At 48.9% G+C, this 12,010-nt stretch overlaps 1 protein-coding gene across 13 annotated transcripts in view; it reads left to right on the forward strand.

Moving 5' to 3' along the window:
• The window catches only part of mycbp2 (MYC binding protein 2), a 45,599-nt gene extending 33,748 nt beyond the window's left edge, over positions 1 to 11,851 (forward strand). For 10 of the 13 annotated variants that reach the window (XM_028393528.1, XM_028393530.1, XM_028393536.1 and 7 more), the window contains 29 exons: positions 302 to 478; positions 2,481 to 4,118; positions 4,205 to 4,374; positions 4,444 to 4,691; positions 4,775 to 4,942; positions 5,021 to 5,178; positions 5,260 to 5,459; positions 5,589 to 5,738; positions 5,817 to 5,977; positions 6,067 to 6,223; positions 6,316 to 6,540; positions 6,693 to 6,758; positions 6,886 to 7,125; positions 7,208 to 7,297; positions 7,393 to 7,473; positions 7,553 to 7,819; positions 7,907 to 8,190; positions 8,270 to 8,366; positions 8,444 to 8,563; positions 8,644 to 8,745; positions 8,837 to 8,965; positions 9,036 to 9,168; positions 9,251 to 9,354; positions 9,506 to 9,694; positions 9,772 to 9,879; positions 10,034 to 10,243; positions 10,340 to 10,447; positions 10,535 to 10,700; positions 10,891 to 11,851. In XM_028393528.1, coding sequence (XP_028249329.1) covers positions 302 to 478; positions 2,481 to 4,118; positions 4,205 to 4,374; positions 4,444 to 4,691; positions 4,775 to 4,942; positions 5,021 to 5,178; positions 5,260 to 5,459; positions 5,589 to 5,738; positions 5,817 to 5,977; positions 6,067 to 6,223; positions 6,316 to 6,540; positions 6,693 to 6,758; positions 6,886 to 7,125; positions 7,208 to 7,297; positions 7,393 to 7,473; positions 7,553 to 7,819; positions 7,907 to 8,190; positions 8,270 to 8,366; positions 8,444 to 8,563; positions 8,644 to 8,745; positions 8,837 to 8,965; positions 9,036 to 9,168; positions 9,251 to 9,354; positions 9,506 to 9,694; positions 9,772 to 9,879; positions 10,034 to 10,243; positions 10,340 to 10,447; positions 10,535 to 10,700; positions 10,891 to 11,006 — 6,062 coding nt within the window. In that variant the 3' untranslated portion in view covers positions 11,007 to 11,851. The remainder of the gene's footprint in view (positions 1 to 301; positions 479 to 2,480; positions 4,119 to 4,204; positions 4,375 to 4,443; positions 4,692 to 4,774; positions 4,943 to 5,020; positions 5,179 to 5,259; positions 5,460 to 5,588; positions 5,739 to 5,816; positions 5,978 to 6,066; positions 6,224 to 6,315; positions 6,541 to 6,692; positions 6,759 to 6,885; positions 7,126 to 7,207; positions 7,298 to 7,392; positions 7,474 to 7,552; positions 7,820 to 7,906; positions 8,191 to 8,269; positions 8,367 to 8,443; positions 8,564 to 8,643; positions 8,746 to 8,836; positions 8,966 to 9,035; positions 9,169 to 9,250; positions 9,355 to 9,505; positions 9,695 to 9,771; positions 9,880 to 10,033; positions 10,244 to 10,339; positions 10,448 to 10,534; positions 10,701 to 10,890) is intronic. The other 3 variants (XM_028393535.1, XM_028393533.1, XM_028393539.1) reach the window with 1 other exon arrangement.
• The last annotated feature ends 159 nt before the right edge of the window (positions 11,852 to 12,010 follow it).

Consider the following 12,010-nt stretch of genomic DNA (forward strand, 5'->3'; position numbering starts at 1 on the left):
GAAATGAACAGAGATCATAGTCGCAGGATCCTTTTCAGATGTTTACTTTAGCTTCCATTCAAGAAAATTTGGGAGCCTGTTTTTTTGGGGGGGGCTCAAATCAGGAGGATCTGAAGCCTTCATGCCCCCTTGAACACCACCTGTGAGCAGGAGCTCTGGGACGCCCTCAAAGAGTCCTCCCATTCTGCACATCAGTTGTGGAAAACACCAGGAAAATAAAAGTCAATGTCCTTCATCCCCGCTCTGGAAAACCGTAGTGTAAGCTGTAGTTTTTCCCCTTCCTCTGTCTCCATGTTTGCAGGTGACCGGTTGAGTGCCATACTGAATTCCATTCAGTCTGGGCCCTTCCTCTCAGCAGCTTCCTCCTCCTCTTCCTCCTCCGTATTTGAGCAAGCTGCCCAACCTCCCTCCTCCTCTTCCCTTGTCCACAGCCCATTTGTGTTTGGACAATCCCCCTCCCAACAACCACAGCTTCTGAGTAAGTCAGTCCTGTTTTCTGACAGCGCTTGCTTGCACAGGTGTTGATCCCTTTTCCTCCCGACGTTTTCATTTCTGTCGATTTAATTCTGAATATTTTCTGGAGGCCGTGTGGCAGGAATGATGGGTGACATATACCAGTGCAGAAATATCAAGGATGTGTCTACTATTCAATGTTTAAATCTTGTTTCTGAAACGATATATATATTGACGAGAATTTTCACGTTTTGCAAAACAAGATTTCAAACCGTGATACTAGACGTTGGATATTTTTGCCATGCACTCAGGAGCTGCTCAGTTTTCTGCTTGCTCTGCTTGCTCTGCTTGCTCTGTTGTTTATTGTGCCTTTTTGGCCTCTTCCTCATCTTCATCATTGCTGCTTTAGAACTTTAGATCTACATCTTCCATTCTTGATTAACCTCAGCCAGCCCAGGGCTTCACAGGTGTAGTTTTAACTTTAGCTGGATTCATTCAGATGAAAATAGCCACAATATAAAATATATATTATCTTCATACAGGCTCAGAAATATGTGTTCATGTTCAGCTTTTGTCGCTCTCTGCTTTCTGTCTGCTCTCCTTTGATCTCTTTAACTTCTCACTGAGCCCTGCAGCTGTCACAGGACTAAATAACCATTATTCATATTGTCTGTTCTTGGAGATATATTTGGATTCAGGTTTTGACTCTTACACACAGTGAGTACAGTTACATGCACACTGCAGCTACACTGGTAGCCGCGATGTGTGCACATTTTCTACCAACAATTCCTCTGTCATCTGAGGTGTGTTTAATTTTTATTTTTTTTATTCTACATCATCATTTAGAGACAACTCTCACTCTTATTCACATGTTCAGAAATTGTAGACGGCAACTTGAGGAAATCAGAAGTAGTGCCATAAGACTGTAATCGTTAGCATCTCGTTTGATCTACCTGAGAAACTCTGCAGCCAGAGAAATTCGATGCTCGTTCAGCAAACCCTTTGAATGCTGTGAAAATGCCACAGTACATGTTAGATGCTGTAATAATGTGACTAAAGATCGGCACACTCCACATCTCATCTCATCTTATGGCTTACTCCAAATGAGGTAGTCAGTATTCTGAATATGCTCCTCGTTCGGTTAATATCTGGGTTTTGTTGTGGAGGTGAGTCAGTGATCCCTTCAACACACTAAAATCTTTGATGGCACTGACAGATCTGCAGCATTTCATGCTGCAACAACAAAGTTTTCCTTAGTGACACTCGCGCAGGTCTCTGTGACTCCTCGTCTTCATGTCTGTGAGTTTCTCTTTGACATTCTGTCCTTTTATTCTTCTGTTTCACTCCTTGCCTCTGTCTGTGTCCTCCTCTCTGTCCTCTGGTGGTGGCCTCCTTGCATTCCATGTCTCTCCTTTGTTTACCTGCTCCACTGTTTTCCGCTTTAGATGGTTCATCACGCAGCCTTGCTTCTCGCGAGCGTGTGCACAAAAGCAGTGTGTCCGTGGCTGGGCATGGTACTGCTCTGTCATCTCTCGCTCTAAGGCAAAAGGGTGGGTAATCACAGCATGCATGCAGCCTCCCTCAGCCTGAACAGAGGGCGGGTAGGAGCGCACCGTCTTCTCTGGGTGCAGCTTATGTTTGTGCTAACTTTTAAAAAGGTTAGGTAAACAAATCATTATAATAAGAGTTACAGATAAAAAAAAAAAAAGGACGTTGCTTGTAATAAATTCAGTTTAAAGACGGTTAATTTACATGCTAGTCACCGACTTTAAGGCTATATTAGTAAGAGAGAGAGGTCCCAGGACTGGGCTGGAATCCATCTTTCATCATTGCTTCCATAGTCCTCTAGCTAGCCATGTAGCAGAGTTGTGTTTTTAGGAAAATAGATCACTCACTGCTGTCAGTTTCTTCACATCTGTCACCTCTTTCTGGCCTTCATTTAATTTTACATGACACTTTCTTCTTTCATATGACAGAGAATGCCCTTTTGTCTGTAGTGTAACTTTGTTTGAATTCTCAACCTCTAGGTGAACGGGGCAATCTGATATCCGGTGCTCGGCCCATGTCCCCAGCCTCCAAACACCGTCAGGAAAACAGATCACCCAAACAGGAGAGTCGTGGAAGCCGCTCCTCTGAGCAGAGCAGGGTGAAGACGGGCGAGGGTGGACTCTCAGCTAGTGAGGCCCTCATCCTGCGGTCAGACACGGCCAAGCTGAGGTCCGACTCTCACAGCCGCTCCCACTCGCCCAATCACAACACGTTGCAGGCTCTGAAGGCAGATGGTCGGACCTCTGGAATGCGGGCCGAGTCCCCGAATCCCGGCTCCCGTTCCTCCTCTCCCAAACAAAAAGGCGGGTCCTCCACAGGCAGGTCTAGTCCCTCCAGCACCTCCTCCCAGCACTCTTCTTCAGCCAACCATGACAAGAACCTCCCATCTAAAGTCAGCTCTTCCTCCAAAGCTCTGCTGGATCCCCCTAGAGAAAGATCCAAATCGGACTCGTACACTCTTGACCCAGACACACTAAGAAAGAAGAAGGTTCCCCTCACAGAGCCGCTCAGAGGCAGATCTACCTCGCCTAAACCTAAACTGTCTCCTAAAGATCCAAACAAAGGAGTGATCAGTAACACAGAGAACCGTGTTCCCTCTCCACACGTGACCCAAGAGAACCTGCACAGTGAAGTAGTGGAAGTCTGCACCTCCAGTGCTCTCCTCTCCAATGACGAGGGCAACGATGAGAACGTGGAGGTCCGGAACGCTGAAGAGGGCTCGTGTAAGGTGCACTTCAGCATCGGTAAGGCTCCTGTCAAAGAGGAACTGGAGAGCCGTTCTTCACCAAAAGTCAGTCGCAAAACCTCCAGTCGACACACGCGTCCAAAGAAGGACAAATCCGGTCCTCTGTTTAAAGGTGAGAGCACATCAAAGATCACAGAGCCCGCCAAACAGGCCATGTCCCCCTCTGTGGCAGAGTGCTCTCGCGCAGTCTTCGCAGCATTCCTGTGGCATGAGGGAATCGTCCATGACGCCATGGCCTGCTCCTCCTTCCTCAAGTTTAACCCGGACTTAACCAAAGAGCACGCCCCCATTCGCAACTCTCTGGGAGGACAGGGCGCCGAAGAGAAAGAGAGCAAGTTAAAGAACCGCCACTCCTTAGAGATTTCCTCCGCACTGAACATGTTTAACATCGCTCCGCACGGCCCAGACATCTCCAAGATGGGCAGCATCAACAAGAACAAAGTGCTGTCCATGCTGAAAGAACCTCCGCTGCCAGAGAAGTGTGAGGACGGAAAAGGAGAGTCCATTTCCTACGAGATGGCTTCTCATCCCTCCATGAGGGTAAAGTCGGTCCTGCCATTAACGTTACAGCATCTGGTAGCATTCTGGGAGGACATTTCGATGGCCACCATCAAGGCGGCCACTCAGAACATGATCTTCCCGAGCCCGGGGTCCAGCGCCATTTTGAAAAAGAAGGAACACGAGAAAGACAGTAAAAAGGCAAAGAAAGAGAAGAAGAAACGGGAGAAGGCGGAGGTGCGTCCCAGAGGAAACCTGTTTGGAGAGATGGCACAGCTCGCCATGGGCGGACCGGAGAAAGACACCATCTGTGAGCTGTGTGGAGAATCCCACCCTTATCCTGTCACCTACCATATGAGGCAAGCTCACCCAGGTAGGAACACTCTAAGCGTCAGGTAGTCGATCATTTCACTGCACTAACCTGCGAATAAATTGGTTGAATTTTTCCTTCCATGGCAGGCTGCGGTCGCTATGCAGGAGGCCAAGGCTACAACAGCATTGGTCACTTCTGTGGCGGTTGGGCTGGAAACTGTGGAGATGGAGGCATCGGTGGCAGCACCTGGTACCTGGTGTGCGATCGCTGCCGGGAGAAATACCTCAGAGAGAAACAGACGGCTGCCAGGGAGAAGGTAGCAAACTGCTGCGAGGCTTTGAATGTCCGTCCTGAACAAACCCCTGATCTGTGTTTTCTCTTCCAGGTGAAGCAGTCGAGGAAGAAACCTCTGCAGGTGAAGACTCCGAGGGCTCTGCCCACAATGGAGGCCCACCAGGTGATCCGGGCAAACGCGCTCTTCCTGCTGTCCCTCAGCAGTGCAGCGGAGCCCAGCATGCTGTGCCACCACCCTCCAAGGCCCCTTCACTCCCAGCTGCTCCCCAGCCTGAAGGAGGGCGTGTCTGAGGAACTCCCCAATAAAATGGGCTGCCTCTACCTGCAGACTCTGGCCAGGTAGCTTAAAGCTCGGACGATAGAAGGTTACGTTTTATCACAGTAAAATGTGTTTTCATAAACACTGTTCTGTCGTCTTGTAGGCAACACACTGAGAACTTTGGAGGATACCAAGATGATAACCTGTTCCAGGATGAGATGAGGTATTTGCGCTCCACGTCTGTTCCTGCGCCCTACATTTCAGTCACACCTGACGCCTGCCCAAATGTGTTCGAGGAACCAGAGAGCAACATGAAATCGATGCCCCCCAGGTAACATTTTCCCCCATCACTCCATCACCTTCTGCTGTTCAAGTGAAAACGTCAATATTTAAAACCTTTTTATTTCAGTCTTGAGACCAGTCCGATCACAGACAGCGACACGGCTAAGCGAACAGTGTTTCAGAGGTCTTACTCTGTCGTAGCATCTGAGTATGACAAGCAGCACTCCCCCTCCCCAGCCCGGGTCAAAGCTGTGCCCAGACGCCGGGTTCACAGTGGTGATGCAGGTAAACACATAGCATCAGATGATTTATGACGCTTCCTGAGTGTGTTACAGCACCAGCACTAACCTCCCCTCTCCCTTTTAGAAGTGGGTTCTTCTCTGCTGCGTCACCCGTCTCCAGAGCTGTCCCGGCTGATTTCAGCCCACGGCTCCCTCAGTAAGGGGGAGAGGAACTTCCAGTGGCCCGTCCTGGCTTTTGTTATCCAGCACCACGACCTTGAAGGGCTGGAGGTGGCCATGAAGCATGCACTGAGGAAGTCAGCCTGCAGGGTCTTTGCCATGGAGGTACAGTTGTTCAGGCTGCAATATCTTAGAAGCCCATTGCTAGTTGCTAATTACACAGCAGCGTCTGGCTGTCAGCTGGCTGAATATTAATAATGTGTAGTAATGATTTTCTCCTTGTGTCCCTGTCAGGCTTTCAACTGGCTGCTGTGCAATGTGATCCAGACCACCTCTCTGCACGACATTCTCTGGCATTTTGTAGCATCTCTCACCCCCTCACCCTTTGAACCTGAGGACGAGGAAGATGATGAAAACAAGGGGAACAAAGAAATTGTGGAGCAGGTAATCGGTGGTTTGAACGCCATGCAAGCTCTGCTTCTCTTTGGCTTTTCTCATCACAAACATCTCCGCTCTGCACAGGAAAGAGACCTTGGCGTTTGTGAACACCCTCTGTCAGACATCGTTATAGCTGGGGAGGCGGCTCATCCTCTCCCTCACACCTTCCATCGCCTCCTCCAGACCATCTCTGACCTCATGATGTCACTTCCCGGCGGCAGCTCACTACAGCAGATGGCTCTCAGGTACAGCTTTTTGGTCATGTTGTTGCTACTCGCTGTATTTTTGCCAGTTTAATTTATAGGAGAACTAATGATTGTGACTTTGATCTCAGGTGTTGGAGTCTCAAGTTTAAGCAGTCTGACCACCAGTTCCTGCACCAGAGCAATGTTTTCCATCACATTAACAACATCTTGTCCAAGTCTGATGATGGAGACAGTGAGGAGAGCTTCAACATCAGCGTGCAGTCCGGCTACGAAGCAATGAGTCAGGCAAGAAAACACGCCGCTCTCACTCTGTAGTGATTTCTCTGTGTTCAACCAGGACATGTTAAACCTGAGCTCTGTATGCACGTGTCGTACAGGATCTCTGCCTGGTGACCTGTTTGAAGGACTTGACCAGCGTGGTGGACATTAAGACGTCCAGTCGCCCTGCCATGATCGGCAGCCTGACGGACGGATCCACGGAGACCTTCTGGGAGTCTGGAGATGAGGACAAGAACAAAACCAAGAACATCACCATCAGCTGTGTGAAGGGCATCAACGCCTCCAAGGTGTCCGTTCACGTTGACAACTCCAGAGACATCGGGGTAAGGAGGCGACTAAGATCCATAAGCATGCACTGTACAATTTAATTTCTTTTTAGTAAAGTCTCTGCAATCTGATTACAAAGATGACATAAACCTGCTTCCTGTAGTCCACATGCATGTTTCTGATTGTTTTTCTTTCACCGAATCTGCAGAACAAAGTCACATCAGTGACTTTCCTGTGTGGAAAAGCAATCGAGGATCTCTGCAGAATCAAGCAGGTGAGTGCATTTTTATAGGCTGCACAATAAATGACTTAAAAACATTAGAGTAGAGAGTCATTTGTGCTAAATTCATTCATAATAAAGTTTAAGGAATCTCAAAACCACGCGGCCTTTTCTCCTGCAGGTCGACCTCGACTCGCGCCACATGGGCTGGGTGACAAGTGAGCTCCCCGGAGGAGACCATCACGTCATCAAGGTGGAACTGAAAGGTCCTGAAAACACCCTGCGGGTTCGTCAGGTGAAGGTCCTCGGCTGGAAAGAGGGCGAGAGCATCAAGATACTCGGTCAAATCTCAGCCAGCATGGCGCAGCAGAAGAACTGTGAAGCTGAGACGCTGAGAGTTTTCCGCCTGATCACGTCACAGGTCTGTTTGGCAGCCTCTGTTTCCTGTCTAACAACATCTTCGCTGCTTAAAAACATCCCTAATAAGACTTGTGTACATTTAGGTGTTTGGAAAACTGATCTGTGGAGATGCAGAACCGACTCCGGAGCAGGAGGAGAAAAACCTGCTGTCATCGCCGGAGGGAGAAGACAAGGTCTGCAGTCCAATCATTTAAATGAAATACCTTTTCGGTTTAACTGACATTTATGGACCTTGAATTTATTGTAATCTTTGCATTTCTTTGAGCAGGTTCCATCTGACGCAGACCTGAAGGAGCACATGGTGGGAATCATTTTCAGTCGGAGCAAACTGACCAACCTGCAGAAACAGGTACACATGTAGCTCCCTCTACCATCCACACACCACCTCACAGCAAAGAAGTCTCACCTCCACCTTCTTCCATTCCCAGGTGTGCGCTCACATCGTCCAGGCCATCCGTATGGAGGCCACGCGTGTGAGGGAGGAGTGGGAACACGCCATCTCCAGCAAAGAGAACGCCAACTCTCAGCCGAGCGACGATGACGCCTCATCAGACGCCTACTGCTTTGAGCTCCTCTCCATGGTCCTGGCTCTGAGCGGCTCCAATGTCGGACGCCAGTACCTGGCTCAGCAGCTCACGCTCATGCAGGACCTGTTTTCTCTGCTGCACACGGCGTCCCCGCGAGTACAGAGACAGGTGGGAGACTCTGAACGACACATCAGTTTTGTGGTTGCCTGTGTTTGTTTTGTATTTTGGTACATCGGTGGTCTGATCTCTTTCCAGGTGACATCGTTGCTGAGACGTGTCCTACCAGAGGTGACGCCTGTGCGTCTCGCCAGCATCATCGGGGTGAAGGCTCTGCCTCCAGCAGACATCAGTGACATCATTCACTCCACAGAGAAGGGTGACTGGAACAAACTGGGCATCCTGGACATGTTCCTGGGCTGCATCGCCAAAGCTCTGACCGTGCAGCTGAAAGCCAAAGGCACCACCATCTCTGGCACGGCCGGCATGGCGGCTGGCAAAGGGGTCACCACTGTCACGCTGCCCATGATCTTCAACTCCAGGTTAGTTAGACTGTTTATCAGGATGCCCTGAATGTGTCCATAACGTGATGTTACTCATGATGCGTTTTTTTCTGTTCAGCTACATCCGCAGAGGGGAGAGCCACTGGTGGATGAAAGGCTCCACCCCTCCACAGATCGCAGAGATCATCATAAAGCTGGTGAAAGACATGGCAGCTGTAAGTTTCTGGTGTTCTTCACTGATCCCTCCTCATCACTCATCACCTCTGTGGAGTAAAAACTGTGTTGTTTGTAGGGTCACCTGTCTGACGCTTGGTCCAGAGTCACGAAAAATGCAATAGCCGAGACCATCATAGCTTTGACCAAAATGGAGGAGGAGCATCGCTCTCCTGTGCGCTGTATCGCTACAACGCGGGTATGAAAATGTTCCTACAGTCTGAGCTTGTATTAGAAACACTGCTTATTTACAACCTTGTTCTATTTTCCCAATCTTAGCTGTGGCTGGCCTTGGCGTCACTGTGTGTGCTGGACCAGGATCACGTGGACAGGCTGTCCTCTGGTCGCTGGATGGGCAAAGATGGACAGCAAAAGCAGATGGTGACGATTAAATTAAAGAGCTGAATGTGCTGTCTGACTGCTGACTGCCGATCATCAAAGGTTTAAAAATGTCCTTGTCGTGCGTCCACAGCCTATGTGTGACAACCACGATGACGGCGAGACCGCAGCCATCATCCTGTGTAACATGTGCGGCAACCTTTGCACCGACTGTGACCGCTTCCTCCACCTGCACCGACGCACACGCTCCCACCAGAGACAGGTACGCTTCATCTGTTATTAGACAGCAGCATGCATGTCGAGGCATGGTCTGATTTTCATGCCCTCATCAGGTGTTCAAGGAGGAAGAGGAGGCCATAAAGGTGGATCTTCATGAAGGCTGTGGAAGGACCAAGCTGTTCTGGCTCATGGCTCTGGCTGATTCAAAGACTATGAAAGCCATGGTGGAGTTCAGAGAGCACACAGGTACACATCAGTCAGAACTGTAAAAAAGTATCAGCAAGACGTCCTCAACATGCTTTTCCTGACGAGTTTAATATTCCTGCAGGTAAACCAGCGTCCAGCAGCTCGGACGCCTGCAGGTTCTGTGGAACAAGAAACGGGACGGAGCTGTCTGCAGTGGGGAGCGTCTGCTCCGACCCAGACTGTCAGGTACAGAGAACAGGAGAGGCGCATAACCCAAAGAACACGCTGCATACAGTCAAACATGGTGGTGGCAGTATGATGCTGGGAGGATACACCACTGACCGTTAGCATCGGACTGTAATAGAGCACCTCTCTCTGCCTCCTCCTTTTCTCACAGGAGTACTCTAAACTGGCGTGCAGTAAGACCCACCCCTGTGGACACCCCTGCGGAGGAGTCAAGAACGAGGAGACCTGCCTCCCGTGTCTGCACGGCTGCGACAAGAACACTGGCTGCCTCAAACAGGACGCTGACGACATGTGTATGATCTGCTTCACAGAGGCCCTCTCTGCTGCTCCGGCGGTTCAGGTACCTTTAACTGTCCATCCAGAGTTCCGCCTCTGTTTAACAGTTAGTCCTCCTCTGACAGTTCGGTCTGTTTCCAGCTGGACTGCACTCACGTGTTCCACCTTCAGTGCACTCGTCGTGTTCTTGAAAATCGCTGGCTCGGGCCTCGGATCACTTTCGGGTTCATGCTGTGTCCTATTTGCAAGGTATGATGTCACCTGAGCTTCTTGACCCAGAGGCTAAAAACCAGAGCTCAGTTTGCTTTGTTTAGTGAAGCTCATCATATTTTCATCTCTGCAGCAAACATGGCAGAAACAGCTCTGTGAATACACGCTGATTTGTCTGTTTCATCGTTTGCAGAACAAAATCAACCACTCTGTGATCAAAGACCTGCTCGACCCCATTAAGGAGCTGTATGAGGACGTGAGGAGGAAGGCTCTGATGAGGCTCGAGTACGAAGGCCTGCACAAGAGCGAGGCGATAACTACACCGGGAGCACGCTTCCACAACGACCCTGCAGGCTTCGCCATGAACAGATATGCATACTACGTCTGCTACAAGTGCAAGAAGGTCAAAAAACAAAAGATCTGACGTTAAAGATTTTTTACTTTAATTGTTGTGTGGAGAAGAAAAACACTGCCGTCCTGTTTTTATTATTATTTACAGGCGTACTTTGGGGGAGAGGCTCGCTGTGATGCAGAGGCAGGACAGGGCGATGACTACGATCCCAGTGAGCTCATCTGTGGAGCATGCTCAGACGTGTCGAGGGCTCAGGTGTGTATGATGGGGACCCTTAGCTTAGCATAAAAACTGGAAATGGGGGTAAAACAAATGTTAAACCCACCGCTGCTCTCTCGTCAGATGTGCTCCAAGCACGGCACAGACTTCCTGGAGTACAAGTGCCGGTACTGCTGCTCTGTGGCTGTTTTCTTCTGCTTCGGCACCACACACTTCTGTAACGCCTGTCATGATGACTTCCAGAGGATGACCAGCGTCCCCAAAGAGGAACTGCCCCACTGTCCTGCAGGTGAATCTATCGATCGACAAATAAAGACAGCTTTAAGACTAAGCTGTCACAACCAGTGATCATATATGATCTCATCCTTCTGTCTAAACTTCCCGTTGCTGCCTGAGAATTTATTTATTACACCTGACAGACTGATGTAGCTACAGGTCAACATTTGTGACTTACGGTGATGTAATTCCTTCTGTCACAGGGCCCAAAGGCAAGCAGCTGGAGGGCACCGAATGCCCCTTGCATGTCGTCCACCCACCCACAGGGGAGGAGTTCGCTCTGGGCTGCGGGGTGTGCAGGAACGCCCACACCTTCTAGCCAACATGAGACTTTGAACCGAAAAACACCAGTTGGTCTACTGTGATTTGTGGCTGCTGCTGCTGCTGCTGCTGAAGCTCAGCCACGACGCTTGGCTCTTGCAAACGTCAAGTCTCCTGGACCCCCAGAACCAGGTTTCTGCTCTGCGCCAAGAGTCCTCAGGTCCGCTCCTTTTACCAACCGTGAGTCTTCAGGCTCTGCTGCAAGCGAGCTGCAGATTCAAAGTGACCTGAACAGGAAAAAAAAAGAACAATTTAAAAAATAAAATAAAAATAAAGAAGAAAAAAATTAACTTGTGACGTGTTTGCATGCGGCCGTAGTGTTCCCTCGGCTTCTATAGACGTTGCACACCTCCCGATCACTGAAGTGTAACAATACAAGGTTAAACATTGAATATGAAATAAATTTGCTTAAAGGCAACTGTGAATCGGCGTGGGTTTAAAAACAAAAAAAACAAAAGAGAAACGGGCCGTATTTCCAGCTTCCTAACTATAAATTTAAAAATATTGTTGTATGTAAACTTTTTTCGTAATCTTGTACAGTATTCTCCACTGTTGAGTGCATCATGGGGTGTGATGGACAAAAAGAAAAGAGTCGGTGGATAAGACTGTTAAGAATATTATGTCTGGGAGGAAAATAGTGTACGATTTATCTAATCTTGTACATAGGATACTATTCAAAATAGCTGTATTCCGAAGTTGCTACTCTTCACTTCAGTTTTGTTTGATATTCTGGGTTATGTTTTGAGCCAGAACTTTTAATGAAGTGCAATACTGGGTGTGCCTCCTATTTTGCAGCTGTTTAACCTATGGAATGTATGTCAATAAAGCCACTGTACATTTTTATACAGTAGACAGTCGTAATTTTCCCCCTCTTCTAAGTGTCAGATCTCTTCTGTTGTCTGGTAAATGAGGAGGAGGAGGAGGAGCCTGGCATCTGCAGTGAATGATGATGATGAGGATGATGATGATGAAGAAGTGGATTTTAAAAAAACAAAACAAAGT

This window comes from Parambassis ranga, chromosome 21 (assembly GCF_900634625.1).
Source record: "Parambassis ranga chromosome 21, fParRan2.1, whole genome shotgun sequence".
Classification (NCBI taxonomy): Eukaryota; Metazoa; Chordata; class Actinopteri; family Ambassidae; genus Parambassis; species Parambassis ranga.